Source organism: Anser brachyrhynchus, assembly GCF_964034855.1.
Source record: "Anser brachyrhynchus genome assembly, chromosome: 11".
Taxonomy (NCBI): Eukaryota; Metazoa; Chordata; class Aves; order Anseriformes; family Anatidae; genus Anser; species Anser brachyrhynchus.
Window position 1 is genome coordinate 12762295 of NC_137706.1, and position 24875 is coordinate 12787169.

Genomic DNA, 24875 nt, shown 5'->3' on the forward strand with positions numbered 1-24875 from the left:
AAATAAATTGTGCATTTCCCTGCTTTTATATCTTAAGTATATATGTTAGATGAACAATTAAATTGCATGAATTAAGTTGATCCTAAATAATTCCAAAGCACTGTTATCCTTGTGCTTCATAAATAATGTGCTGGATATTTTGATAGAAAGGTTTTTTTAGCATCTTGATTTAATTCTTGCTAAGGAGAGATCTTGTATGTTGTTTTACAGAACAAAGATTTACAGAAAATAACACTCTACTATCAAAGGGAAGCAGAAAGAAGCGCGTTCTAATGGCATCTGGAATTGGTACAAATGTTAGTGTGGTACCTGGAGATCCATTAAGGATAGGTATGCTGTTTTTTTATGCTTTGTCATTTGAATGATATGTTTTGCTCATTAAAACAGAGAAGGCCCCATGGAGAAAGTGAGTGTGATTCATAAGAGTCTGGGTTTGCTGGTATGGTGTGAAATCTTCGCTCCATTTAAATAATTGCTCTCCCACACACCCCTACATTCATATAGAAGTGAAATTTGTGAGATCTTATTGAAAGCAAAAATACAAAGAATTGTGGTAAGTATACATCACCTTACATAGCTGATAACCCTCAGGGGGTGGTCAGGATTTGGGGCCATAGTTTGGGCTTCAGGTAATTAATGCATGCTTTTGTTTTTATTTTGACTGATGAGGTCTTGTATACAGAGTCTCACAATCATACATACCTACGCAAAAACATTTCAATGTAGCTGCTGCGTTTATTAGAAAACGCTAAAATACTATTGATTTTCAGGTTGCCCAGTGCTGCCAAGCTACAGAAACACAGTTCGTTGGCTTTTCAGAGGTACTCCAATTGAGGAAGCTAAGACCTTGGAATACCGAACCCTAGCTGGGGGTCGCATCCTGGAGGTGAACACCAACTCTGGGCAATTTGCTGGACGGTTCCGATGTTGGACTTCAGCTAGTGCAAAACCAATGTCAGTTTGGGTAAATGTCAAGAAGGAAGGTTTGTTGAAAATTATATGACAAATTCTTACATTTTTGAATACTATTTTCGTTCACTCTGTAAAGACTTCCCTGCACATTAACTTGTTTTTATATATGAAAAGTAATTCACAAACATGCATAACCTCACGTGTATGCATAATCCCATTTAAACTAATAGGCAATGTTCATACCCAGAGCTGAATATGGGCAGTAATGTGTGCAGGAGCAGGACTTAATACCATGTGGTCTCTCCCATTTCTTAACTGTGTAGCCGAGAATCTGAGAGGATATAGCCCAATTTGGTGCTTTGCTGCTTTAAACAATTTTAAATCAGGCAAGTTTTCTGAACTTCCTCTTCAGCAAATCACGCAAACTGCTACCATAATAGCCAACCAAAAAGAAAGAAAATTATCTTTGAGGCTATCTTTACAAATATATTAATTATAATCAAAATAATTTTAATTGTTATTTTTTGATGTCATGCAAAGTGATATGGTTGCAATAATGTGGTTGCCATCTTATTGTAGTCACCCCTAAAGATATCAATGTAGTAAGTAGAGCATGCTCCATACTCATTATCAATTTCAGTTTTAAATTTTCAAGAACATTTTGAATGTCCTCCAACACAATGTCCTTGCACAAAACTTCATTTCCAATAGTAGGTTTTAAAATGTGGAACTGTGAATCATAGACGAATTTGAAAAGGATCTTACATGTGCACCAGCAGGACAATCAACTGTGTCTTCAAACATTTTATGGAGTTTGTAAATATTTAAAGAGATTTGGAAAGTAATTATGTTATAATTGATGGGCTTTTAAAAATAGAGTTAGGAACATGGGTCCTAAGATTCTGGAAGAAAAAACACCAAACTCCATTCGACAGTTAAAAAAAAAAATGCAAAAAAAAAAATGCAAAATATGTTTGAAAAGTATCTGTTGAAACTGAAAGTTCTCATGTGATTTATCTATTATCCTATCAATATGACTCAGCTTACTCTTTATGTGCAAAAGAGTGAAAGAAGCTTTAAGATCAGAACTTGCAAATCCCCTCTGCTGTGTACGAGTGTATTCCCAGTGACTGTCAGGGGATTATCTGTATGAGCGGGACTGGGTCTGTACGCATGGGGCAGCAGAGTTAAAGTCACAGATAAAGGGTAACTATTTTGGTGACAAGTATGAAATGAAAAGTAAATCAGAATGTTAATGAAATTAATCATAAAATATCCTTATAGAATTTATCAAAAAATGTATCCAGGCCTTAGTCCTAATATAGATCTCATTAAAGTTGGAATTTCTGAGTGGGTCTAGCCACGTATTAAACTATCAATCACTGGTCTCCAGCTGAAACTGCCTTTTGGTTGCCTAATGCCCTTTCCAGTGAGGCTGCTCAGTATTTTGGGGGATTCCATTTTCCAGGCAGGAGCTTTAACTCTGATCGCTGCTTATGTGAACGTTTCATCACTGCAATACCCATCCCTTTTTGAGACTGCAAAATCTCCTTCGGTGGTTTTTGCACAGTAGGCATATTGAGGGCACTTCTGAGCAGTATCATCCTAGTTAAACAAACAATACAGTCTCTCCATCATAGTTGCAGTCAGTAAATTTAACTGTTTCTACTTTGAAAAGGGCCCTTTTGTATTATTTTAAGAAACCCAGAAGTAATAAGGAAACATTGAAAAACAATAAGTTAAAGAATTCATTATGTGCTGGAAGAGTGAGCCTGTGGACACAGCTGGTAGCTATCAATTATTCTTGGTTATTACAGAAAAATCTGACTCCTTCTGTGATCACATAAAAATCTGTCAACATTGCATAGTACTTCATCTTTTACCAAGTGTCAAAAAAAAATTGGGGGGAAGGGGTAAGTGTGGAATTGTGACTAAATATAAAGGTAGTAATTGTTAGAGGTGATTGATTTTTAATATAAAATGGTCTTTAAAACAAATTTCGTTTTCATCTTGCCAGATGCCTCAGTAGCAAATTATTTATGCATTAAGTAATTTTCTACAGTTTAGTACAGGTTTCTCTTAAATCTTGAAATTATGTGAAGTGTCTGGAGTAAGATGAGTTTTCTTCAGAATAAACTTGCTGTAGAACAGCAGGAAACCTTGAGAGCCTGATTTACAATTTCCTCTTTTTAATGCTCATTGTATAAAAATGTTATGAAAGTTTTAAAAGAAGTTCATCAGTTCCTACTGTGAGCCAGGTTCTGCCCTGCAAGTGCACATGTGCTGATCCCATTTGCCTTCTAGAGAGCTTCATGCTTATATGTAAAGGCTGAACTTTAGAGGAAGCTGGGTAGGACTAAATTCTACTCTGGTTTATGGTCCCCCTTCACAATGCTGAAATATTTGCTTTTCTACAGAGAACATGGTGTCTGTCTAGCTGACACAATATGCTGCCATATAAATTAAAATGCGATGCAGTTACAATGTATAGTGCCTCTCTCTCACACTGCTTACAATTGCCTTTCTTTTCTGATAATTAGATTATAAATGGGAATATGCCGAGTGGAGCACTTGCTCTGCTAGCTGTGGCAATTCAGGCACCTGCTCCAGAAGACCACAGTGCATGAATTCAGAGAAGCAGAAAGTAAATGAATCATTATGCAGACATCTGCAAAAGCCAGCAATTATTTACCAGTCATGCAACATAGATGACTGTCCTGCCAGGTAAGCTCCCTTCTACCGTATTTCCATGTGCCCTATCTGTGTAAAAACATACTTACAATCTCCTGAAGTTGTTTCTGTGTACTGCAAGTCTAAACTGTGGATATTATTTCACTATGAACCCTAAAGCAAGAGAGGTGTGAAATGGGTCACAAGCAAGCAGGAGAACTCTTCAGTTATTCAGTTATTCAGCTGAATAAATTAGCCGTACGTACAACATGCTGCCGCAGCAAGTCTTGCTGCTACCACATTTGAAAGCAAAGCTGGAACTTCTCTGAGATACTGTGATGTACTAGTTTTGTGGAATTTGTGTCAACGCCCTGACAGAAAACTCATGTTTAAAGCAGCCGAGATGCTCATGAGTGAAATCTTGTGTTCACCTCCTCTCCTTCCATGCTGGCAGAGAAGCTCAGAGCAGTGTGTTTACTGTGGAATGTCTATTTTGTCTCCAATGCCTCCTCACCACGGTGTCACACTCCTTGCATGTGCTTCTCTGCCAATTTTCTGTCTGGATAAACTAGTGTACTGTGTGATCTTGGAGCAGAAAATATTTATATCACAGGCTAGTATACCACCACAACATCTGATTCCAAAATGTTACATATGGATTTGGTGGGTTGCACTGAGCATTCCAGCTCAGCAAGGCGTTGCTCTAGGTTTTTAGCAGGAAATCCCACAGGCATCCTCCAAAAAAAGTGCTTTCCGTTGCTTAAAAGGATTGGCCATCACTGTCAGCAACATAAAATCCATGGGGGATGAAAAGTCATGCACACATTTTGGAGTTGTCCCTCACTGGAAAATTTTTGGAGAGAAGTGTTAAGACCTTAACTGACATTGTGGGAGTGCATCTTGCCAGTATGTTCCAAACTCTTTTTCTAAATACAGAAAACATAGCAACAGATAAATATCAGGAGAAATTTGTTTATATTTCTTTATTAGCAGCCAAAAAAACAGATCATCCTAAATTGCGAGTCTGTATTCCAGCCAGCCCATAACAAGTGAACTTTTTGCCAGTGGAAAAATACTAAAATAGAACTAATAGTTTGAAACATAGACTCAGCTGCAGGTTTCCCTCTAAAATCTGTCCATTCAGAGCACTGAGACAGAATTATGAGGATACTTGGGGGCCCAGTGCTCCCCTAAGCACAGGCCATGCATTTAGTGGACTGCAGTGCATGACTTAATGATCTGAGTAACACTGAAGCCAGAATAATTGCCATAAAAATTAAGTACTTATTTCAGACAGCTAAACATACTAAATTCTCCCCTATTAAATTGCTTTGATTTATTTGGCTTTTAATTTGGCTTTGTGTGTTAATCAGTAGAAAGAAATTGTGTGTATGCTAGCATAGGTTAACGATACTTAGAATTACACCTGTGTTACCATATAAATTGTTTTTGTGTTATGAAGTAGCCCATGCTTCCTATACAGGAGGAGCATCCCAGGTGCCTGGAAAAGAGCCCTGTGTCGGGTGCCTCCAAGCTCTCCCCCTTTGCTGTGATTACTGACCAGGGAAAGAAGTGCAAATTGGTCAGACTTCCCCTTCCATTTCCCTGTTCCCTGATTTTTGCACCATCTTTCATCCTACAGCAGCTGTTTAGAGAGTATCTAGAATTATGTAGGCTTCAGATGTACAGTCAGCGTCATGGGCCTTTATTAGTCAAAATATCTTGCATGTGTTTAATCCACTTCTCTCCAGCATAGCATACAAGTACAGTTAAGCAAATGTAAGGGTTTGGGCATGTATTTAAGTTGTGTTTGCCAAATTTGTGCATCGTTGAGTAGCTGTGCATACGTTGCACCAAATATTTGCAAAAGTACTTGAGCTTTAAAGAGGAGAAAAAAAGAAGAGTCCAGACTGTAAAAGATTAAACTTCCTTGAATTGATATGAGCTCTTTGACTGTAAGAAAATGACATAATTGCTAAAGAAAACAGAATATTTTTCCTGTTATTGCAGTTGTGCTACAAGTAAAGTCCCATTCCATTTTTCTAGCCTAGATTTATGAAAAGATGAAGTAGAATAAATTATATTACCACTTGCTGCTTCCCTGGTATTGTTCTTAGCTGCAAAGGCAAAATAAATCTCTGCAACTTCTAATCAATAAATAAAATGTTCTCCTTCAGCCATTATCTAGCAGGATCTTGATGTAATAAATTTGGATGAGTTATGACATCTGTTACATTAGTAGTAACTAAATCAGTACCATTCATTTTGCAAGTTATGGAATAGCGTGCTGTTCTTCCTGCAAAAATGATAAATCCAGCAGGGCCTATAGGGTTTACCTAATATAACCTTCTGGGTAACAAACAGTGTAACTTCAGTCAGCATATATTGAGCTACAATACATCTTAGAGGTCATCAGGTAACCAAGTTTATAAGACCTTGCATGACAACTGAAAAAGTGTATTCTACCTTTTCTCACATCAAAGTTCTATTTATCCACCTAAAACTTACAAAGACAGGTTGTCTTGATTTTTACTTGCAAACTACCACTACTATCACTGCAAACTACCAGCAAGGTTCCAGTGCTTTCATATCTGCTGTAAATGTCTCTGCATCCTGTAGGTGGGTAACTGGTCCGTGGTCTGAGTGCTCTGCAACTTGTGGCAATGGATTTCGCCATCGCCAAATAACTTGTCAACAAGTAAAAGCCAACGAGAGTGTGGTGACACTCCTACCAGATGCTTGTATGCACCGGGATCGTCCTGTGGGAAGGAAACCCTGTATGGGTTATTCATGTTCAGCAGGGACAACACAGACAAAAGGACAAGTAAGTTACACAGTTTGTCTGGAAACTCCTTATATTATAAAAGCACATCAGTGTCATCATACCATTGTCTGAACATCTGTATTCTATTGCACATAAGAAGAGCTATGTGGCACTAGTTGTAATTGCCTTTCAGTACAGTGAATTACAAATCCTTGTTTCAGTTTGTGCTAATTTTATTCATCAAAGAGAAGGAAATATAAGCAGAATGTGACCTGAAAACCAAATATTAGTTTCAGTTTTATAAGCTAATCCATTATTACATACTCCGTTTTTAAGCTAGTATATTGCTTTTATTGCAGTCTTATAAATACACAGTTCACATAGCAGAACTTGTGAAGTCCTCAAAGAAAGATGTGTGCTTCAGAAACAGTTGCCACTATACAATACAGAGAACTTTGCTTTCCTATTGCATCTTCATTTGTGCAGTAAACTTGTGTTCATTTTGATATAGCTTTGACAATTATTAATGTAATATTTAGTATTCAATGAACAAAGTAATGATGGAGAAATGCTGTTCTCACATTCTGGATACAGATATTAGCAAGGCAAGGTTGTATTTGTCAGAGTTGGAGAAAGAACGTTACAGAAAGGATGAGAGAATAGATGATGGATTTAGCTTTACGGTTCAGTAGGAAAGTCAATATCTCGGAGAAGTGTGAACTGAGAATATGAACTGAGGGTTGAAGACAGAGATACAGATCAAGAATTATGAATGTGTTGTGCAATTGGATAACTGCCTAGAAGGGTGATTCTGTCATTATTAACTTGATTGTTTCTTTTTCTTTCCCCTCACCCTTTTGTCTCTTTTTAGTGTTCTGGTCGCTGTATAGGCCGCCCCGTAGGTTTACAGCATCGCCGCTTTGTATGTCAACTTCATAATGGATCTTTGGTGCCAAATTCTTCTTGTGATGAAAGAAAGAGGTATGCAGTTCAAAGCAGTGCAAGTTAAGAGTCTCTATATATCAAATTAAAGATACAATATCATCAATGCAGTATAAATATTCAAATTCTTCTTACGAATCAAACACAAGAAAGGAGACAACAAGTCATCCCTTTGTGTACACTCGACAAATTCAGGAACCCAAGGCGGGTAATGAATTTGATCAGTGTCCTCCTCTGTGCTAATGACAAAGCTAGAAAAAGAGTGAGAGAATCTTGATGCCCAAAGAAATCAGAAATTGGAGTGATCTGTCGTAACTTTCTTATTACTGCTAATTCTCTTCTGATACAATTTTATTCTGGTCTGTTTGGGACTAGATTTCACAATATAAGGGTTTTCCTGGGCCTTATTTTGTAGACCATGTAAATTTATTACTTTATAATTACAAAAATAAAGTGTACTTATCCACATAAATAGATTTAATTCTACCTCTACATATGTGCTCTTGAGGGATGTGTTTGGGCCAAAAACTGAATGAATGTGTGTGATTTTTTTTTATTACCAAAAGTTATGCATTTTTTTGCATTTTTATATATTTTTGTGAGAACTCAGTTTGTTTTACTGTCTCTAAGTAACTCATTTTAAAAGGAAAAGTAAAGGCTTTATTGCTCCTAAGAATTTTAATCTCTTGGGGCTATGCTATAGGGCATGGATAGATGGCAGTGTCTATGAAACACTGTAACCTCAAAAAATCTGAATTAGAGACAAATTAAAACTGAACATGAGTTTCTGAGGGAACAAAACCTTGTTCCTGAGCAAATGCATAGGTAGGGCAATGAATATTACCCACTCATTCTCTCTAAGAGTACATACATGTGAATTGTTACCATTCTTCTTGATTATAGAAAGCAGCTCTTTATATTTTTCACTATAGAAGTGCTTCTGCATTGTGAGCATTTAAAATGTTTTTGTTGCATATAAAATGAAATTTTGGCTGCATTGAAGTAAATGGTGAAACTTCCATTTACTAGTAAGAGACAGGATTTCACTTTGGCAGCTTCAGACAAGTAAGAAGGTTCTGTGTCAGCATGGAAGTATTACTTGTGTTTATGAGAGAGGTTATGGATAAAAAGCACCTGAAGTATCCACAATGCAACAATTCAGGGTCAATAAAATTTTCCTAAAGGTAAAACATTTTTTCTCTTCCAGGTTTTAGGAACTGGTTTAAATAAACAGGGGCTTGTCTTTTGTCATGAGTGAGGCATGATGAATGGGCATAATTTGAAATTCACAGAAATTCAACTTCTGAAAAACTTTTTACTCTGAGGGTTCTCAGATACAGGAAGAGGCTGCCCAGAAAGGTTTTGGAGTCTCTGTCCTTGGACATATTAAGGATGTGACTGAAGATGGCCTTGAGCAATGCGGCCTAGTTTACTGTGTGATGAGCAGAGTCCCTTCTGTCCCTTGGTCCATTCTGTGGTTCTGTGATTCTGTGAATAAGCGTTTAGCACAACAGCAAACATTTAGCTGCCATTTGTTTTCCTCTGCAGACCTGCTGTCAGAAGAAACTGTTCTTCAGAGGCATGTGACGTCTATTGGCGGACAGGGCCTTGGAGGCCTTGCAGTATGGACTGTGGGAGTGGATTTCAGTCAAGACGAGTGTATTGTGTGCACAGAAAGAACAACCAACCTGTGGCTGATCAGTATTGCGGATGGAAGAAGAGACCGGTGACCTGGCAGCACTGCAATGTCACATCCTGTGGCAGTATGTAAATATTTATTTATATCTGAGCATAGCAATAGTTTGTAGCATTTATATTAGTGACTCATAATTGTACACTAATGATTTTACAAGCATTTGGTTTTACATCTCAAAGGTAAAACTTACCTCTCCAAGGAACACTTCGTAATGCTGGGGTTATTTTTCTTCACGACTAGGCCAGTTTGATATTAAAGCCTCAAAAGCACTTTTAGAAACAGGATTTTTAGGAAGTTGTTTTATGCAAACTTCCCTACATGTCTGCCAGTTGTGACTCATTCATGAGTCTCTAAGCAAGCTGCTAATTCCTGAAAGGTGGGGTAGTTCTCTGAAATAAATGCAGTGAGATCACCCCTCTTATTCGTGACCTACTTTAGCTGTTCTCAGAAGTGCAAAGGAAAATAATTACAAAGCTACCAGGAATCCATCGGTTGTTTACAATTATGATGATTAATTCTACTATTTATCTTTTGTCCATTATTAAGTCTTTTAATATCTAAATATATTTTTCAGAAGGCGAATGCAAGGATACAACACACTACTGTACGTTTGTAAAGCAGCTAAAGTTATGCTTGATAGACATCTACAAACAAAGATGTTGTCGGTCATGTCAAGAAATGTAACTCTTCTATGGAAAGTTCATGATGCTGCAGTGAAGAGATGAGAAGAGAGGTTCATTACACTAGCCTGCTCAAATTATATACTTGTAAATAAATCAGACATTAGTCATAACAGTTAAATGGAAACATGGGGCTAATGAAAAAACAGTATTGCAGATTGATATGCTGGACAGGGTATTTTTTCTGGGATCTTTTATTATCCACTTTTTGTAATGGAACTTTTAAACATTTTAAACAATGTTTTAAATATTTTTGTGTCTGGATAAGGAAGATAGTAACATGGCAAATCATCTGTAAAATTTTACAGGCCAACACGTTTTTTGATTTTATCAGGGGAATAGCATTATCTTTAAAAACACCAGGTAGTGCTTACTGTTCTTAACTTCTGAGAAAGACAGTCACAAAATCCTTTGAATAATTTTGGAATGCAGCAATGAGTGCCCCCTACTTTTTGTTTTTATTGTTTTATCAAATTTAACATGATTTTTGAATTCATAGAAGCTGTGGCTTGTAGCTGTAAACTTTTTGGCAGTTACTTCATTTTCATAACCAGCAAGAGCCTAAGGGTCAGTCTCACAGGATGTTTTACTGAGATTAGCTGTCAGATGGATGCACAGAAGTGCATTTCATTTTCTGTGCTTGTATTTATGTGCATGCAGTAAAAGACATTGTAGATGCTGGTATAATTTTCAAAACAGCAATAGATCTGTTTTGAATAAATGAAGTGTCATTTTCCATTGTTTCTATTCTTCTGCTCCAGTCACTGAAGTACAATCGACGTTCTGGCATGATTAGACTTCTCTACTGATTTTGAATTAGAAACAAGGCTTCCTTGTCAGAGCTGTGAAAGAAACATTTGTGAGCACTGTTCTCTTGCATGTAGTCAAATGGGGAGCCAGTAATTAGCCAAACACGCCTGTCAGATTTTCTGTCTTGAATAAATACTTTATTAATGGGGAAAAATGTCCAAGGAAGAAATATTAATTATGAAGACAGACAAGTGCAGAAAGTCTATTTTGAGCAATTTTCCATCAAGATGACTTTTCATCATGAGCATGAACCAAGCAAGTCTTTGCAAGTTGATAAATTCTGATTACAATATTCCTGGGTATATTATTTTTCTGCATCACAGATGATGTTTCGTTCGGGCTGTAAGCAGAGAACCCCATAGGAGGCAGCAGATAGCTTTTTCTTTTGTATGTTTTTCTTCTCCACACTACTGCACATGTTGGAGGCTGAATGTGAGTCTTGACTTGGATCTGGTGTTACATTACTGAACCACACTACATTCTAATTAGCAGGCATGCTGTCAGACAGTTTTAGAAACAGCATTCCTGCACAATGGGTTTGCATCACTGAAAATTAGATTAGCACTACTGTATAGAAAATGTTTAATGTGGACTATTGTGTCCAAGGCTGACTGCAAGGAGAGGATATTCCTGATCATTACCTTTTTAATCAGCAATGGGTCTTGATTGTTTAAGCATTTTTTTTTTAAATTAAAAGAAAAACATTTGTAAGATACTTTTGTAGATATTTATTGTCTGATTTAAAAGTGCAATATTTTGTTTTGTACAGTGTTTAATAAAGATTTTTGGACATATATTTTTTCTTATTACCAAAATTTCTTATTCATGTTTTTCCTTTATATTTAAAGTTTTCAAATGTTAACACATAGCATTCTTTTGTTGCTTTAATTTTGTCTTTGGTTGAGTATGCATGATATACAGAAGCAGTGCTGTAAATGTTTGTTATTGCACTTGGCATGACATTCCTCTGTAGATTATTTCATTGCTTCTCCAGTAACTGAAGATGTCTAATACTTAGCTTTCTTGAACGTAGTTTTGGTATTTCTGAAATAAACTCTACTTTGATTATTCAACATCTTGATTACCCAGAGATTTTTTTATAACTGCGATTTTCACAGTAGCTATGCTTTTATTCCAAGGATTATTCTATTCTACCATGTCCATAATTCTGGGAGTTTCAAAGCTAAGATTAGTTCTTATTTTTGACAGTTACCAGACAGATTCTCAGCTTTGCACTGCTGTTAAGAGGCAGCATAGATGTTACCTGACTGAAAAAGTGGGAAGGAGATTTTGCCGAGATCCAAATAAGTCAACTCTGACTCACTGAAATCAAGAATCGCGATTCTGTAAAAAGGTGGAATAACGCTATGTTTCTTCGCCAGGCCTTCATGTACTACACTGAGCAGAGCTTGTTTAGTCAACAGAACAGCTCTACGTTTTATACTTGGATGATGGCAATAGCTATAGTAATAAATTTTGTTCAGAATATCCAACATGTATAATAGTCTTTAGAAAGAAGATTTCCGTTAAGTATTGTAAGTTGAAAATGCCTAGCAAGGAAATAGTGTTTTAGAGTTATTCTAGGGCGCAACAACTCCAAGCAGAGCTACAGGCTGGGAGATGAGTGGTTGGAAAGCTGCCTGGCAGAGAAGGACCTGGGAGTACTGGTTGATAGTCGGCTGAATATGAGCCAGCAGCGTGCTCAGGTGGCCAAGAAGGCCAACAACATCCTGGCTTGTGTAAGAAGCAGTGTGGCCAGCAGGTCTAGGGAAGTGATTGTCCCCCTGTACTCAGCTCTGGTGAGGCCGCACCTCGAGTACTGTGTTCAGTTTTGGGCCCCTCGCTACAAGAAGGACATGGAGGTGCTCGAGAGAGTCCAGAGAAGGGCAACGAAGCTGGTGAGGGGTCTGGAGAACAAGTCTTACGAGGAGCGGCTGAGGGAGCTGGGGTTGTTCAGCCTGGAGAAGAGGAGGCTCAGGGGCGACCTTATCACTCTCTATAGGTACATTAAAGGAGGCTGTAGCGAGGTGGGGGTTGGTCTATTCTCCCACGTGCCTGGTGACAGGACGAGGGGGAATGGGCTAAAGTTGCACCAGGGGAGGTTTAGGTTGGATGTTAGGAAAAACTTCTTTACCGAAAAGGTTGTTAGGCATTGGAATGGGCTGCCCAGGGAAGTGGTTGAGTCACCATCCCTGGAGGTCTTTAAAAGACATTTAGATGTTGAGCTTAGTGATATGGTTTAGTGAAGGACTTGTTAGTGTTAGGTCAGAGGTTGGACTAGGTGATCTTGGAGGTCTCTTCCAACCTAGACGATTCTGTGCGTCTGTAGATGGTAACACTTGCAAAGGGGCACAGGTCTATTTCATTTTCTTTTTGTCACCAACTCATTCTTTCTCTATAGTCTTAAAAAAAAAAAAAAATGACATATAGCATAGTGCATGAAGAGCACTTTTGGAATAGCTATTGGATCCACGAGTAACTTCCACTTTTACATTTTGGCTTAGTATGACATCATAAAATACTCTTTTAACAGCTGTTATTTTGAGAAATATTAGTTTTCCAGCCTGCTGTTCGTTTTCTGTGCATTTCAATATGTTGCTTATGAAAAAGTTGACCTTAAATATTGAATACTGTCTAAAGGTTTATAATATCATTTGATGCTTTTCCTGGAAGCGTAATCTCTAGGGTGTGGCTCTTTCAACTGTAATGTAATAAAGGCTGTTCTCTTTTACTACTAAATTTAGGGGAAAACATTAAGTGCAAAATGAAAGGGAATATGCTCCCTCCTCCCAAAAAAAAATCTTCAAACACATTTGCAGAGGAACTGTTAAATGTATCTGAATATGCCCTTCACTTCCTCTCAGAATGTTTTGTGCTGTGCTGGTAGGTGGCAGCAAATGCCTACCCATGTGTTTTTGTTTTAATTTATTTTATTTAATTTTTTTGGTGGGGGGGCAAGTGACTTAACTACGAAAACAGCTGTGAATATTACAAAAAGCATCTGGGGCTAACTCGTAGACCCTGAGGACAAGCCATTTTCAGCAGAACACACAGGCATGCATAACTTCACGGATTCAGGTTGCATTTCTCAATGAGTCTTTCTTCCTCCCTAGAAAGGAGAGCTGGGAGAACATTAAGAGTTTCTGTAAACTTCTCACAAGGTACCTATATTGCATGTAGGATATAGAGTTGGGCAGGTATAACTGTGGGATGTTTTGACTTTGTTTCTTCACTTGTGGCTAGACAGAGAATCACGCAATTTTCGTGAAGAAAAGGTATCTGTACCTTCTGAGGTACAGAAGGATGATAATGAACTGGACTTTGTCCTGTCCTGCTTTTAGGACATCACAGCTTTACATTGTTTTTACTTGTGCCCAATCCGAAACATGTCTATAAGCTGGTGAAATGAATAATCTTCAATGAGAAAAGTTTAATTGAATTGTTGCTTCATTAACAGAGTAGATCATATTACAAAAACATAGTACAAAGAGAGAAATTACCTAAAAATAACCAATGTTCTAATACCATCTGGAGCTTTGTCATGCAATGCTTTACACGCAGCTAATATGTTCAGTTCAGGTTTTTTCCTTGTGTACAATCCAGTTCCTGCTTTCAACATCTTTCCATCACTGATCTTAGTCCACTCATGGGTGATTTGGTTTATGAAATACTAGTACATAATTATTCAGAACCCAAATGATTTTCTTATACCAATGCGTACAAGATGTGCAATACTGAAAAAAGCCATACTGCAGTACTGTGATAGCAAATGATAAATACTGTTAATCACAAAAGTATTTATTGGGACTTGCTTAACTCATGAATATAACAGGACTGAAATCAGTTCATCTAGATTTACCAAAACCAGGAAAAGACATAGGGAGAAAACTCTAAATAGTTTATACAGAAACATAATCATTATGTATACAATTTCTATTAAAATTTTGTTTCCTTCATATTTGTCACAAGTAATTTTTGAAGAGCAGACAGTCTGAAGCCAGGCTCTTGGTGGTGCATCTCAGTTGACTTTGTTTGTTTTAACTTTTACATTATTTTTTGTTTTTCTACATACAACTTTTTAGTTTTTTTGCCATTTTTTCTTTAGACTGCCTCTGCAATGAACTTCGGCAGTGATAAAAGGCTGTTTAGCTTTACAAATGAGGTAGCAGGATCAAAAATTGTTGTGGATGGGTGTTAAGTTTTTGAGCCTTATTCTCCTTTCTTTCTGACCATCTGCATTATAACTTGAAAAACAGCCATCTGTGAAATCTCTTTGAGAAATTTGATTTAATTTGCACACCAGGTTTAAAAATTACTAGGGAAAGAGACACATTTAGCATGTCCAAAGCTTTGTATCTGGCAAATTAGGGGTTGGAGTTTATAGACCTGATGTATGTCAAAGTGATTTCATGTATATGTACAGAAAGAGCAAGGTTACTTTTCGTTAATTGCTATCAGAAATTACAATGTGACCTTTATACTCTGAACCAGGTGAAAGAAAAGTAACAATGACAAAACAAAACCCAGGTTTTTAGAAATGCCTAGGTGGCATAAAATGCTATCTCATAATATAATTTGGACCAAAAAAAAGGTAAAGAAAAAAACGAACTTGTATCAGATTACTCAAAGTCTTAATGAGATGAAAAACTGGGATGAATTAGTTAGCATTATGGCTTTATTTGCTCACTATGAAAAAAAACACAACAACCTTTTATCAAAAGCTTTGCCATTTTGCAAAAACAATCATTTGATTTGCAGGAGATCAAAAAAAAACATATAAGCATGTTGAGATGGAACATGATTAAATCTGGGAAGTCAAGAAAATTAGAATGCACAGTCAAAAAAGGGTAGATTCCATGTAAGAATATTCCTACAAAACCAGGCAAATCTTTAAGTCTTCTAGTAAACTTTTGTTTTTCTTTTGATTTTTATTAAACTATCAGCTTAAATGCTTTTAAAATCAAAATTTGCATTATTTAATTCCCTTTTAATGTGATTTAAAGAAAAAGAACTAAAGATCTCAGTTGTTTCACCAGGATGTTCAGAATATTACATTTAAGTATTATGACACAACAGCTACTTCCTTTGGAATTTGATTACTATTTAACTCACAAAATTCAGGCGTAAGCTGGCGGAAAAATTTATGACCATGACAATCTGTATTTACATAGACATAACCTGGAGGAGATGGATAATTTGCTGGGCACATCTCCTGTTTCTTTGGAGTATATTCTGTGCGATACATGGTTTCATCTTGAAAATGGGCTGGATTAGGAAGAATAACTTGTACAGGTTTGAAACTTTGTGCTGGAATGATCTGATGTGGTATGTAATGAGATTTGAATGTAGTTAAATCATAGAATTTCCCTGTGGGTTTCGGAATTTCCTGTTGTTTCTTAATAATTTCTTGTTGACAGATGTCCCAAGCTTTAAAGTCTTCCTTCATAGTAGTATTCCCTTGGAAGGGAGCATTGGTTATTCTTGGATTAGAAATTGGTCGTATGGGGACAGCAGGCGAAATCTCATGTTTTACATAATCAAGATGGCTTGTGGAGTTAAAATCCATGCTACCTGGGGGAGGAATGTACTCTTTTGTTTTGCGGACCTCAGGCAAGGAGACCAACCATGGCTGAAAACGATCCTGGAATTCAGTGACTCCATTAAAATGAGCATTGGATATGACTTTTGCTTTTTCAGGCTTGCAGCTTTTAGCGAGTGGCCCAGCTAGCCCTTTAAAATCACTCCGATGGGTTGTGAGATCTTCAAAGGGTTGGTTGTTTGGCCTGTACTCTTCTTTCAATTTCACAAATTTTGGTGCCAGTTGATGAGCAATATAAGAAGTGCGATGGCTCGTAGTACTATCAAAAGGCACATCTGAAAGTTTGGCCATGCATGGAGGTTTATAACTTTGTCTGGGATTCAGTTCCCTAGGAGCAAAGTCATCTTGAAATGTAGTAGGATTTCCAAACTTCTCTGTAGGTGGATGGTATATATGGTCCACCTTACTAGGTTCCCTTCTTTGAACTTCCCATGACCTATAGTCATCTTTAAGGCAAAAACAAAACTTCAAAAACTTCAACAGAAATAGCATATAAGTCTTATTACTTAGGAGCATTCCTTTAAAATTAAACCAACTTCTTGTACTGAACCTTGCAAACCAAAGGAAATGGATGTAAGTGAGAATGGTAATATTATCTGTGTGTTTATGATATGATAAATGTCTTCTATTATTGGTGTGATAAAAGCAGACCAAAAAAATGTACAATGCCTTATTTTGACAACTTCCTCGAGAAAAGAGAAAATGTTACATGTACCTATTAATTTCTCTCCTCTGTTCGTTTGCACCAAGCATTCTAACTTCCAGTTTTAATAGCTGTATCTGGTTCTTATTATCTCTTGCTATCTGTATCTTTCCTCATCTTGATTTTCATCCTTGCAGCTCTAGTAGATCACATCATTTATTTTTACATGCTTTTAACTGTGGGTCCAATGCAGTACATGTAACAAATTGAGTTACATATTTTATATATAAACTTTTATGCTTTTATACAGAATATCAAAGTCACTTGCCAGCATGACTTTAAAGGAGATTTAGTGCCTTTGTACTGACACTTGTAATAGGAAAACTTCTGTCAAGACAGATCATTAATAGGATGATATGCAAGCTACACAATCCAGGAGAAATAAATCTAAAATCAACTTTTGACCTACCCTGTGGAAAAACACTGTGCTATCTGAGCTAAAACTATCTGAAAAATATTGTAACTTTAATTACAATCAACTTATGGCTGAGATAGCCTAACAGGTGTATGTTCGTTTCTCTCCTTCTACCCCAAGAAACTCAGAGAAGGTTTTTTCTTTAGAACCCATAAATGTCAGCTCTAAACAACTGGAGTGCTGAACATATTAAAGCATTATTGCCCACTTTCTATTATGTTTTACTCTCTAGCCCAAACTAAGAAATCCAGTTTCACATTGCCAATGTAGATAACTCAGAATAGTACTTTCATCTTTGCTTATTTCTCTGTCTAAAGGCAGCATATACTATTACCTTGATATGTTGGTATGGTATCCAATTTTCCTCCCATGGTGTGTTTTCTCTCTAAAGGTCTTACTAATGTCACTGGTTGTATTTTATGAGCATTATAATCTTTCTGGTATGTGGTTCCCAGTTCTCTCTCTCCAGTCTTTGGTTTATACTCTTCTTGTACACGAAAAGGTCGTCTCACGGTATCATATGGCAAATAATCAGACCTGAATTGGGGAAGAGGGAAACACTTGTTAAAAATGTCTTTTTAACAAGTGATGCAGTCATTCTTGTCGCTTTTCCATTGTACGGAAAAACAACAACTTGCAATGTTTACTCTGAAAAATCAATCAATATAATATGTTAGAGGGTAACAAGGAGGAAAGGAAACCATACTACATAATTCTAGGGTCTCTGATGCAGCCTTTATTCAAAGGTTAAGGTGATAAAACTTCTTCAACACTCCAAGTCTTGTTCCCAGATTAAAAATATTCTTTAAACTATTTGAAAGGAGAATAGAAAAAGTTGCTATATTTTTACAAAGAAATGATCCAGAAAGCAGAAACAGAGCAAAGATCAAACTGCCACAGGTGTTTGACAACATTTGGCAACGTTTACTAATTGCATGAGGAGAGCAGAATATAAACAGAAAGAACATTTATTTCACTGTGGATCTCATGGATCTTTTTTATACAGGCATGTTACATAAAATGGGTTTATATTATATATATATAGGTGTATAAACAGTATATGTAGTACACAAACAGCTTTGCAGAAGGGCTTTTGACCTTTCTCTGCATGTCCCTTTTGCTTTTTTATAAACAGAAATGAAGTTTCACCTGTTGCCCATAGTGCATAAATTAAAACAAAGGAGGAAAAAAAGGTTATGCTCCTGTCACATTATTATTGTTAAGTACTGAATGAGTGCTCTGTTACTAACTTTTTGAAAGATGCTTTTTAATTCTGTAAGCTTGATGTCAGAATTTGTGCACTGATGGGACAGACCAACTGAACCCCTTTACAGTTGGTTTTCTTCAAACTCCTAACCATTTAGAACAGTCTGAACAAAACCAAATCCCTGTTTCTTTTTCTAAAATGTTTCATTTTCCCTGCTACCTCAGATATCCCACAGCTATCCCACAGAAATTTCCCCACTTTGTCATGCTTTTTTAGGCTAGATTAGACCTAGATTCCTAAAACAGGCAGAACAACGACAAAAATTTGGGATCACCTATACAGGTAAAAGATGCAGTACAGAATGCAAATCTTTCTGTGTGTCTGCTTCACTATTTTTGATGATCTTTTGTGGTCAATGTATTTCTACACTCAAAATGTTGCTTTTAAATACACTAAAAGAATAAGGGATTCGATGACTGTGTTTTGAAAACAATTTCAATACAATATTCAGTCCCCCTCGCCCCCATTAAAAAGAGAAAGTAAGAGAAACTTTATAAAGTAATTGTAAAACGTTGGTTTAAAATGTTTACTTAAATGTTGTAATTCCTTCCATTTTCCCACGATGCACTTGGTACTCTTGTTTTGGCTTAAGGCTCCGGGCAGGAGAGATGTTGCTATACTTGGGATATTTTTCCACATACTCTGTTGTGAGGCACGGCTGTTGTCCATTATCATAAATCCTTGTGGGTTTATGAGGGCAGCGATGGCGCCTGGGTAAAACACATCAGATGAGATCATTTTGAATAATTTCATTCAAGGGGAAAAAACATGTCCTATCTACTAGGAATGAATAACAAACAAGGAAGATTGAACAATGTCAGTAGCTTGAGTTTAAAATCTTTTCTGAGTGACAAAAACACAAAATATTGTGCTAATGGTACAGGTCCCAGAGCATGGTATACTAACAGTAATTAGCAGTATCAGTGCACCCCTTTGTACAGAATACAGAGGATGGATGGAGTTGATGTCAGCCATCTAGACAATGCTACCATCAAGATGCTTTCCTCTCTTTTTTTTAATCTCCAATGATATTACTACTTTTACTTGTAGAAATAAATAACTCTTCTGCTTGCTCCTTTGATAATTGTCTCTTTTTTACTGTTTTCCCTGTCTCTTTTTTACTGTTTTTTAATGTATTAAAAGTTTTAAGGAGAAAAGCGGCGAGTTCGGGTCGTTTGTGGCCATTCCCTTCCCTTTTCCTTTGCAACTGTTCCCCCTCCTACTGTTTTCCCTCATCTCTTATCCTTTTATATCTATGCACCTACACTTCTTTTCACCATAGCTCTTGATTTTGACTAACATTTTAGCGGTGGGAAATCTCACTTGCATTTCCAGCACTCTGCTGGCTATTTCTGACTTTCGAACCCCTTTTTTTCCAAGTGCTGATTAAATCCACTATCCCCCAAACTATTTTTTTTAAAGTGTTGACATCACTTTTTCTTAATAGGTGTTATTTCAATTGCACCTGATTGATAGGTGTAATAGCTATTTTAATGACATCATTGTGTTAAAAGATGATAAGAAGTATATAATGACTTGCATTAATTAGTTATTTATGCCTTGTTGTTTTGTGTAAAATATGCATGAAATTAAAATGCATGTGTTAAGATTTTCCAGGCAATAAAGAAAACATTAGACCCATTTTAATTTTTATAATAGGCACTTGCATCTCCGTGGTAGTTTAAATTTCAAGCATAGTTTTAATTTTTTATTTTGGCTCACATGGGATTATTATTTAATCTCTTCTTTAAGGAGATAAATAATGAAAGTTTTTTCTCCTACTTGTGGCTGATAATTTGCAATACTGGTTCAGATACAAGCACAGGGGAATAACAGGAACTAAAGCACAACTTTTAAAATGAATCTTGGGAAAGTCTGTAAATTAAACAGAAAAATAACAACAGAATTAGAAGGGTAAAAGTTTACAGCTCTTGCTGGGTGCAAATTCAAGTTTCAGTAAGCCAGATACGCAAGGAATAGTTCAAAAGTCTGCAGAGAAATTTAGCTAGCACTAAATATGAAGTAGAAAGAAAAAATGAATTAAAGCAGGGTAAAATAAAATACAGAAACAGGTATGAAGGACAAGACAAGACACTGAAGTCATCTGGAACTGGAGATCCCTAGAGCTGTTGTTACTTTGGGCTGCCTGACTTTGTCAGCTGAGGAGGGCAATAAATGAGGACCAAAAGTAGCCCTACCTAAGAAGGCGCATCCTTTCAAAGCCTGGGGTGCTTACTCCTTTCCAATCAAAGTCAAGGGACAGTCAAGTAACAATTGAGAGACCTGTTCAGAACACATCAGGAAAAGTACAGGAAAGGCAGGAAAACAAGGAGATGAGAGCGCTATTTCTCAGCACGCTGCTTGCTTGCCACTACATTGTCCATGAAATTCAGCTGTTACCATAGTAATAATTTTCTAAGTACAAACACGGCATGCTGTGTCATACAACATTTAAAAATAAGGGCTAGGCAAAGAAACTGTTGAATATGTTTTGAAAGCCAGTTGAAATACATGGTATCAAATCATTATGTTCTTTGCATATTCAAGCATACAGTTTAAACAAGTTTGAAATAAACAATGCTCATCTACAAAAACTTCATTTTTGACAATCTTTATTTTGCCATAAGCCGATCCAGAAGACCAATCACCAAACAAAACACCTCCTCTGCTTTGGTATCACAGGACTTTACAGACTGAGCTGTGACTGTTGTCTAAGCAATATTTTCAGAGCATCCCCCCTGTTGCTGAATGAGCATGCTACGACAGGGACAGCAGAAAAACAATTCTTTGCAGAGTGAGCCTGTAGCTCAGCATAAAGCTGAAGTCTGGTAAAGCAATCTGATGTACCTCTCCAGGGAAAGAAGTCTTTGTAACTGCTTTAGAATTCATTAATGAATCGAGTGTCCTCGATCCAAGTAATTTCTAGCATATGAAATAATTCGGAACAGCCTCTAACTATGCACAAAATTACTTAGGTTCTATGGGACTGTTCTGGAGGGTCCTACATCCTCCTTCCTGTGTTGTGAAAGAACTGTCAGTAGGACAACATCCCAGAGTAGACTTTAGGCTTAAAGACGCTGTAAAATTGCCTTAATATAAATGCAAGTTAGATTTGAAGAAGAGATTTGGTTGTGTTGTTTTTGTTGTTGTTGTTTGCTTCTTTTAGTGAACCAATAAATCTACTTTTGGATTGTCTGTCTTAAACCAAGTTTTCATTTAGATAGCAACTACCTAAAACTGATCGCACAGGGGCATCGCAGCTCCCTAGAGACTCTATGCTAAGAATCATCAATCAGAGAAGACAAATTACAGCTCTGACAAATGAAATATGTTGCTTGCAATATGCCCAAAACTCCTCAAGTAACTGGTTATTTTAAATGCCTTACTTGCAGTTATCTTAATTTCAGCCCCAGAGTTACTGATATTCAAATGGCTGTGGTGCTAACATGCCTTCCCCCGTGACTGACAGATGCCTGCTTTGATGGATTATTATTCTTTCCCTTCTTTGAGGGAGACTAATTACTTACGACTTTCATAATGTCTGAACAGAATCTCAGCAAGATAAAATTGACAGCCTACTGGGTCTCTGGTGCCAAATGCTATTGCTCTTATTATTTTAACAGAATGATGCTGAATTTCACTTACGTAGGATCTGGCACACGCTATTGTTTTTTTATACAGTGCCAGCAAGAGCCTTGAAATTTTCCCACAGAGCATTTTCCTCCAAGAGAATTAGGCTAATAATGAGAGACATTTTAATGCTTATCATCATAAACAACTTATTACAAGAAGAAAAATCTCATTTTTTTTTAACTGCTGATGTACATGCTCTGGTACATAGCATGGGCTGAAAAGACAGAAGTTCCACGTGGATGTTGTATTTTTTGAGGGTTGTCTGCTTTCCTAGTGTTGACAGGAGACCTGATAGATTTTAGTGGGTTTGCATGTATTTGTGTTATCAGACTGAAGGTTTAATATATCCCCTATTTTAGAAAATTCTTCCTTTTAACTTAAATTTATTTAGGAATCTAGATTCTTAAGAAAATTACAACAAAAATGCAATAAATGAGGAAGAGCTGGCAGATAGAGAAGATAAAGCAGTAATTTATTTTTATATTTCAAAACTACATTTCTGTGCTCTTGCACGTCACAATTATATGTTACGGTAGACAAATACTATTCCTGAGTACAGAGACTTCATCTACCAAGGGGCTTTATTCTTCCTTGGGAGGCCAGATTTGAACATCCTTTATTTGCTGCCAGGCGTTTCTATTGGGCCAGTGATCTGAAGCCTGACTGTACTTGCTAGCAGGGGGAAATTTTCTCTTGTATGAAGTTAATGCATTTGGAACCTATGGGAAATATGAAAATAAAAATATTTCCTTCTCTTTATGGATCAAACCCAAGTAAAACTAGCTCGTGCTTTCTCCACATTAAAAATATACCACTTCTAAAGAAATAGATCTGGAATATCTTAGGAAACAACATAGAACCCAAGCGTTACTCTGCATAATACAGTTATGAGAGCATTTTTGTGGTTTATTAAAAAAAAACAAAAAAAAAAAACAAATAACCAGACTTATATCTTTACCATAGCAGCCTGAAAATGTTTGTCGTACAACATTGGTAACATCGTACGCTACAGCAGAAGTCTTAAGCTGATGATGACAGAAATTATGACAGTTAGTAAAACTACAGAAGTCCCCAGCACAGGACGTGAGAAGTATTGTATCTTTTGCAAACTGATCTTTTAGTACGCTCAGCTTTGGGTACACTTCCAGTGTCTTTTGGCATTGCAATTATTTGTTGATTTTGAAAATGATCACTAACTAAGCACAGAAATTGAATCAGTCTAAGGAAAAGGAATCTGAATAGATTCTTAAAAATATTTAAGAATGATTTTATTACTAAGAATTTAAGACTGCAAATCCAAAGTATGCAAAAATGGCACTCAGATGTGAACTTTTAATGAGTGAATTATGTATGTCACAATGCAAAAAGAATGTAATTCTGGAATTGCGGAGACCCTTTCCACTACCTTGTAAAAAGCCGAATAAAGTTCTCTCTTACTGACTTTCCTCCCTCTCATGTGTAAATTTCTCAGTGTTTTTTTTTCTTCTGTGCATAAATAACTGCAAGTGTGACCTGTTTTAATATTTAGAACGAAACAGTATTTATATCTCCATTAAATTTCCAAATAACTAATAACAATATACAATAACAAAAATAACAATAACAAAATAACAATAATTTGCAAATAACTAAATGATAACTTGTACAAAACATTAATGCTTTTGTTCCCTTTGAAATCTCTTCTTATGTGCACTGCAATATCCAGGTAACGGTGCCAAGCGACCAGTGTTCCCCTGAACACAGAAACTCCACAGCTATGCCCCGGCAAACACAATGCACTGCCTGAACCAGGAACGGCTGAGGTTTGTTTCACTGACTACAAAGACGTCAGCGATGTTTATTTTAAACCATGTGTTTTGTGCGTGTTTTATTCAATTAGTCGAATTCATGTCATTCTAGGGGGTCTTTGATTTGAGAATTTTCAGCTGAGTTGAAAAACGTACAGTGAGGGGGGTACCTGCTTGGTCCTGAGATAACGGCTTTTGGATCTGTTACTTGCCCACTTTCCTGCCACGAATATTGCACGATGAGAGGATTGTTGAAGCAGAAAAAATGCCTCAGGTCTTCAGGAACTACTCGGGTCTCATGCGTGCCCTCAGGAGTGACACACGTGATACCAGGATGAATTCTCTGGCATGTAGGGTTTTCCGTTCATTTGTTGTTAATATAAAAGACTGAATCCTTGAATGTGGTGATCGGGTGACAATTCCAGGACGATTACGCTTCTGGTTTTTGAAGCGGACACAGGGACGAACGTGAAAGCACGAAGAGTGCTGACCCCAAGCCCACGGACCCCACAGCTGAGTTCTGCAGGGTGCCCACCAGCCGTGCCCTGGCGACCCCGACCCGTGAGGTCCTGCCCCGCAGCACGCCCCCGAAACCCGCCGGTTCCCCGCGGCACCCCAGCTGCCCTTGCTGCCGGCCCTGGGTCCCGGTACCAGCCCCGGTTCCTCCCCTCAGCCCTCCCCGGGAGCCGCGGCGCTCACCCGCAGGTGCAGATGGCGCACAGGCAGCGCGGCGGCGCCATCTTCCCCGCGGCCGCCGCGGTAACCGTGGGGACGCTCCATGGCAACGGCGTCGCGCCGGGAGGGCCCCGGCCGGCCTCCGTCCGACGTCACGCAGCGGGGGGCGGGAGCGGAGCGGGAGCGGAACCGGAGCGGAACCGGAGCGGGCTTCCGGGTGCGGGCGGTGCGGGGCCGACAGGGAGCTGAGGTGGGGGGGGGGGAGCGCGTTACCTCAGGGGGAAGGGGGAAAGGGAGGCCGGGGGGGGGGAGGCGGCGTGAG

At 37.6% G+C, this 24875-nt stretch overlaps 3 protein-coding genes across 19 annotated transcripts in view; 2 read left to right on the forward strand and 1 right to left on the reverse strand.

Annotated features, from left to right (window-relative positions):
* ADAMTSL3 (ADAMTS like 3) overlaps positions 1–11547 on the forward strand; it is a 199796-nt gene extending 188249 nt beyond the window's left edge. For 11 of the 12 annotated variants that reach the window (XM_080607168.1, XM_080607167.1, XM_080607169.1 and 8 more), the window contains 7 exons: positions 211–330; positions 771–983; positions 3453–3636; positions 6202–6406; positions 7218–7327; positions 8837–9051; positions 9559–11547. In XM_080607168.1, coding sequence (XP_080463294.1) covers positions 211–330; positions 771–983; positions 3453–3636; positions 6202–6406; positions 7218–7327; positions 8837–9051; positions 9559–9668 — 1157 coding nt within the window. In that variant the 3' untranslated portion in view covers positions 9669–11547. Of the gene's footprint in view, positions 1–210; positions 331–770; positions 984–3452; positions 3637–6201; positions 6407–7217; positions 7328–8836; positions 9052–9558 lie in introns of those variants that run through there. The other variant, XR_013955837.1, reaches the window with a different exon arrangement.
* A 2337-nt stretch (positions 11548–13884) lies between these two features.
* SAXO2 (stabilizer of axonemal microtubules 2) lies at positions 13885–24715 on the reverse strand. 5 transcript variants are annotated; one of them, XM_080607181.1, is made up of 6 exons: positions 24578–24656; positions 24049–24316; positions 20657–22810; positions 18989–19168; positions 17526–17728; positions 13885–16519 (listed from the first exon to the last, which is right to left on the reverse strand). In XM_080607181.1, the coding sequence occupies exons 3-6, from the start codon at positions 20668–20670 to the stop codon at positions 15537–15539; spliced, it is 1380 nt and encodes a 459-aa protein (XP_080463307.1). In that variant the 5' UTR covers positions 20671–22810; positions 24049–24316; positions 24578–24656; the 3' UTR covers positions 13885–15536. The 5 variants fall into 5 exon arrangements, with proteins under 5 accessions (XP_080463307.1, XP_080463308.1, XP_080463310.1 ...); XM_080607182.1 differs by lacking the exon at positions 24049–24316 and having other exon boundaries at positions 24578–24664; XM_080607184.1 differs by lacking the exon at positions 20657–22810 and having other exon boundaries at positions 18993–19168.
* EFL1 (elongation factor like GTPase 1) overlaps positions 24638–24875 on the forward strand; it is a 71863-nt gene continuing 71625 nt past the window's right edge. Inside the window, exon 1 of one of the 2 annotated variants that reach the window (XM_080607174.1) lies at positions 24638–24770. The gene's annotated coding sequence lies outside the window, so the exon portion shown is untranslated. Of the gene's footprint in view, positions 24804–24875 lie in introns of both variants that reach the window. The other variant, XM_080607175.1, reaches the window with a different exon arrangement.

Coding starts and splice junctions, on each gene's coding strand:
- SAXO2 (XM_080607180.1), bottom strand. CDS start 24,618: ATGGCGCCGCCGCGCTGCCTGTGCGCCATCTGCACCTGCGG. Junction 19,169..24,577: donor TGCGCCATCTGCACCTGCGG/GTGAGCGCCGCG, acceptor TGTTTTACCCAG/GCGCCATCGCTGCCCTCATA. Junction 16,520..17,525: donor TACCATACCAACATATCAAG/GTAATAGTATAT, acceptor TTTGCCTTAAAG/ATGACTATAGGTCATGGGAA.